At 43.3% G+C, this 5,078-nt stretch overlaps 1 protein-coding gene across 1 annotated transcript; it reads right to left on the bottom strand.

Moving 5' to 3' along the window:
- Positions 1 to 2,030: 2,030 nt before the first annotated feature.
- LOC120012513 lies at positions 2,031 to 4,412 on the bottom strand. Its single transcript, XM_038863946.1, has 5 exons — positions 4,294 to 4,412; positions 3,916 to 4,158; positions 3,663 to 3,754; positions 3,311 to 3,371; positions 2,031 to 2,088 (listed from the first exon to the last, which is right to left on the bottom strand). Exons 1-5 carry the CDS (start codon positions 4,410 to 4,412, stop codon positions 2,031 to 2,033), a joined length of 573 nt encoding a protein of 190 aa, XP_038719874.1.
- Positions 4,413 to 5,078: the final 666 nt, after the last annotated feature.

The following is a 5,078-nucleotide window of genomic DNA, read 5'->3' as shown; positions in this document are numbered from 1 at the left end:
TTTTATCTATATGAATACGAATAGAGGGTGTCCAAGGTTGGCTTTGATTTTTTTTTTGACATAAAAATAGCTGACTAATCGGTCGATTATTGATGGTTTGGTCGGTTTTTTCAGGGTTTCGATCAATCATCACTAGCATATCTTTGAAGATAATAGACCAATCAATTCAGGCGGTCGATCGGTTAGGTTTGAGCAACCATGTTAGAAGCACGTAGCTGCACAGTGGCAACATGGAGTGGTATGGGAAGTGATGGATAGTAGGTTGTGGACAGTGATTTGTTTTCTTGGTGGAGTGTTAGTTTTTTCTTATTGTCATTGTTTAGTCTCATGTCTTAGCAATCAGAAAATTGCTTGGCACTTGTGTCTATGGAGGTTTGGTTTACCTCGAATTAAACCAACTTAACGTGTTTTTAACTTTTCACAATTGGGAAACACAAACACTATAATTCAAAGGGGGATCCATATTCCCTCAACTGACCCATAACCAGATCAATCACCCAAGGTTCTATCAACTTGGTATCGGAGTAGGCGATGGAGGAGCAAAAGATGAATCAATTAGAGAGTCGTGTGGACGCCGTCAGTACGGAGGTCCGAGACATGCGAACTGTGGTGGCGGCCTTGGACAGTAGATTCGACCAGATCATGGGCAAGCTCAATCAAGTTTTGGGCGGTCAGAACCGAGAGCAGGGAGAAAGTTCTCAGAATCATCGTACATGGAGATCTGGAAATTCAAGTGGATCTCAGTCATCTACAATTCACAAGGTGGCTAAACTTGACTTTCCTCGTTTCAATGGGAATGACGACCCCGTTGGCTGGATTTGTCGAGGCAGAGAAATTCTTTGAACTACAACAGACAGTGAATGAGGAACAGAGGCCTTTAGCTGCTTACCATTTAGAGGGCAATGCCCAGTTATGGTATTAGCTATTGAAAGAGGAGAAGCATGTGATTAGTTGGGAATCTCTCAAAGAAGGGTTGCATGAACAGTATGGGCCAACACACTACAATGATTTTTTTAGAGACTTAACAAAGCTGAAGCAGAAGGAACTATCAGAGAGCACCAAAGCCAATTTGAGAGGTTGCTGAGTAGAAGTGAACGGTTGACACTGGCCCAACAGATGGGGTGCTACATCAGCGGACTGAAGGAAAATATTAGGGTGGATGTCATGGCCTCCTGGCCAACCACTCTCTCTACTGCTATCGGGCTAGCAAGATTATATGATGTCAGGCACCAGGCGATTAAACATCCACCAATCAATGACAGTAGGCGAGCCTCACTGGTCAGTCAGGTACCAAATCCAACAACACTCCTCCGATTAAAAGATTATCGCTAGTAGAGTTGAAAGAAAGAAGGGACAATGGACTATGTTTCAATTGTGACGAAAAGTTTGGTCCGAGGCACCGATGAAAAAAATTATTTCTCATAGAGGGGTGTTAGGCTGAAGAAGGAGAGGTGCAAGAGGTTAGAGAAGGCCAAGGAGATGACCTCTCGGAGATCTCATTGCATGCAATGTCAGGTGCCCAAAATCCCCAAACCATGAGCCTACAGGGTAGCATGGGGAAGATGTGCATTTATGCTTTGGTGGACTTTGGAAGCACCCATAACTTTCTGAGTGAGAGGTTGGCAAAAAGGTTGCAATTAATTGGTGAGGGTGAACATTTTGACGTAATGGTAGTAAGTGGAGACAAGTTCACCATCCAAGGGAAGTGTCGTGCAGTGCCGATAAAATTACAAGGTGCGAACTTTGCTGTTGATTTTTTCTTGTTACCATTAGAAGGTTACGATGTTGTTCTTGGGGCACAATGGTTTAATACTTTGGGACCTATCCTTTGGGAGTTTTCCCATATGCGTATGGAGTTCACGGTAGAAAGTCAGACTATGGTTCTATGGGGGCTTAACCAACCAGATAGTAGGATGGTGGAGGCCAATATGCTGAGCCGTGACTTGAAGAAAGGGTCAGGAGTGTGACGTCCCGACCCGGAATGCGTTACTTTTGGCACCCTCTGAATCAAACCGTAATAAATTCAATCATCACACCACTCCACTAGAAATTTTGATGGCACATTCCCATATTACAGAGGATGCCAACCTGGAGTAAACACGCAGCAAAATCACAAATATATTCACAACCTAGGCAGGGCCTCCGGCCATCTAACAACTCATAACACAGTTAAATTCTCAAATCTAAGCAGGGCCTCAGGCCTCCTAGCATATCATATCATCAATCAATTTCACATCTAAGCAGGGCCTCAGGCCACCTAACAGTCATACATAATTTCTCCACACAACAACATATATAATCAACATCCAGCATAAATAGCAATCCAGCAAACATAAGAAGTCGTCAGGACACAAAGTCCACAAACCCAGTTTGGGAGTCCCGATCACACGGAGTACCCTCCCTACCGTCCATCCCACCGTCAAGAATAGGGCTATCACATAACGTCTCTACTAGGAAATATAGATACGGCCAAAATAGTAATAACATGAATCGAGTTTAGAACTATCTAGTCCTATCACTCTCCAAGGGTCCATCCATGTCACACACCCTCCTCCTGATCCGTGACCCTGGTACCGGAACTAGACTCACCTACGAGGAGGGAATAGGAGAAAGAAAAAGGGTGAGCGAAAGGCCCAGTAGGGAATAATAAAGAGTAAGTGAATAATATAAGGCTGAAATATTAAAGAAAGGCACAAATGCAATAATATGATAGCTAACATCATGTACACCAAACACAAGTAGATAACCACACCATACGAGATCCTAACTTGGCCCACCAGCATCACTACACATATCGGGACCCTGAACAGTCCAACGGCGTCATTGTATGGTGTTTCGAGCATATATGGAATCCTCATCAGGCCCACCGGCATTCCCGTAGTCTTTGGGAACCCCGAATGGCCCAACGGCATTCCACATTTCACATCAGTCACAACTAGGAGATATACGAGTCCAGACCCGACATCTTCCATGCAATTACAATGCATGGCCAACATGGTTATGCAATAGGGTAAACCTACAACCTATATATATACATATACTACTACTACATGAAGCATGTTCAAGAGTAATTTAAGAATATACAAGCTAGAGAGAGAAGTTATGAATCCAACTTGAAACAACTTGAAAGAGGATAATCTTACCTTGGTTGATGATCTTAGATTGATGGGAGGGAGAAAATTTGAGAGAAAATGGGGTTTAGGGCTTGTTTAGGTCGGGTATGTTAAGAGGATTCGCAAAATGGGTGTTTTAAACAATCCTCAGGGTGCAAATTTTAGGGAGGTGTCCGGACACCTATGCCTAAAATCACCCTGTTTTAGTTTCTTCTAGAACTGTCCAGATGACTTTTAAAACTGTCCGGACGGTTACCCCTGTAGACAAAAATTTCAATTTTAAAACCACTTGTACACCCCCAAATCACTCGGTATTAATTTCTAATGATTATATATATATATATATATATACATACTCAACATATGTTGGTCCTTCCTAACTTCTAAAAGAAAAGAAGTTCGGGGTATTACATCCTTTCCCCCTTAAAGAAATTTCGTCCCCGAAATTTAAAACGTACCTAAACTTGTGAATAAATACGGATATTTCTCCTTCATCTTCTACTCAAGCTCCCAAGTCGCCTCTTCCGTGTCATGATGCATCCACAAGACCTTTATCAACGGTATGGTACTTGATCATGTGACCTTGTCCTTTCGATCCAAGATCCTCATCGGATGAAGAGTATAGCTCCCATCTTCCTCCACTTCCAATGTAATCCAATCTAAAACATGTGATGGATCCGACTCATATTTTCGTAGCATAGAAACATGGAACACATGATGAACTTTAGCCAATTTTGGTGGAAGAACCAAACGATATGCTATCGGTCCAACTAGCTCAAGGATTTCAAAAGGACCTACAAACCGTGGTGCCAACTTTCCTTGCTTACTGTACCTTTGAATGCTACGTCGTGGACTAACCTTCAAAAATACCTTATCCCCAACCGCAAATTCCAATGGCTTTCTCCTCTTATCCGTATAGGACTTTTGCTTACTTTGAGCCGTGATCAACCTTTTTCTAATCTTTTCAATTCCATCTCTCGCCTCTTTCACCATCTCGGGTCCAGATACTACTTTCTCTCCAACCTCCGCCCAACACAATGGTAACCTTCAAGTCCTCCCATAAAGTGCTTCAAATGGTGTCATCTCGATGCTACTCTGCTATGAGTTGTTGTACACAAACTCTGCCAAACGTAGGTATTTCTCCCAATTATCACTAAAATCTACCACACAAGCACGTAACATATCCTCTAAAATCTGGATAGTCCTCTCACTTTGCCCATCACTCTGCGGGTGATATGGCGTAGTGAAATCCAGCTGCGCCCCTAAGGCCTCCTGCAAACTACCCCAAAATCTACCCATGAATCACGGGTATCGATCCAACACAATGGATAGCGGCACTCCGTGGAGTCGCACTATCTCCTTCACGTACAATGTACCCAATGACTCCAAAGTGTCCGTCTTGTTCACCGGTAGGAAGTGAGCTGATTTGATCAATCTATCGACTATCACCCAAACGGTATCATTTTGCTTAGGTGTCATCGGCAACGCTGTCACAAAGTCCATAGTGATCATCTCCCATTTCCATTGTGCCACCGGTAGGAATTGTAACAAACCCGTCGGCCTTTGGTGTTTCGCCTTCACTTGTTGACATGTCAAGCATCTTGTCACAAATCTAGCTACATCGGCCTTCATGCCTCTCCACCAAAATTTTCTTCTCAAGTCTTGGTACATCTTCGTGCCTCCGGGACGCATAGCAAATTGAGAATGGTGTGCTTCTTTCAAGATCTCCTCTTGTAGCTCCTTGTCATCGGGTACTATCAATCTCCCCGCAAACCTCACACCTCCGTCATCACCTCGAACTCATCCGGAGTCCTCCTCAAATGTATCAAAAATCGGGTCCCCATTTTGTGCATCTATCACCTTTTGAATCAACATTGGTCTAGAAGTCATACTACCCAAATACACCCTTTCCTCTACACTTTGCAACTCCAAACCAAATTGACTTATTGTCTCTACAATTCCCCA

Source organism: Tripterygium wilfordii, chromosome 13, assembly GCF_013401445.1.
Source record: "Tripterygium wilfordii isolate XIE 37 chromosome 13, ASM1340144v1, whole genome shotgun sequence".
Classification (NCBI taxonomy): domain Eukaryota; kingdom Viridiplantae; phylum Streptophyta; class Magnoliopsida; order Celastrales; family Celastraceae; genus Tripterygium; species Tripterygium wilfordii.
Note: the sequence above shows the minus strand (reverse complement) of the source record. Positions and strands in the feature narration are given on the sequence as shown.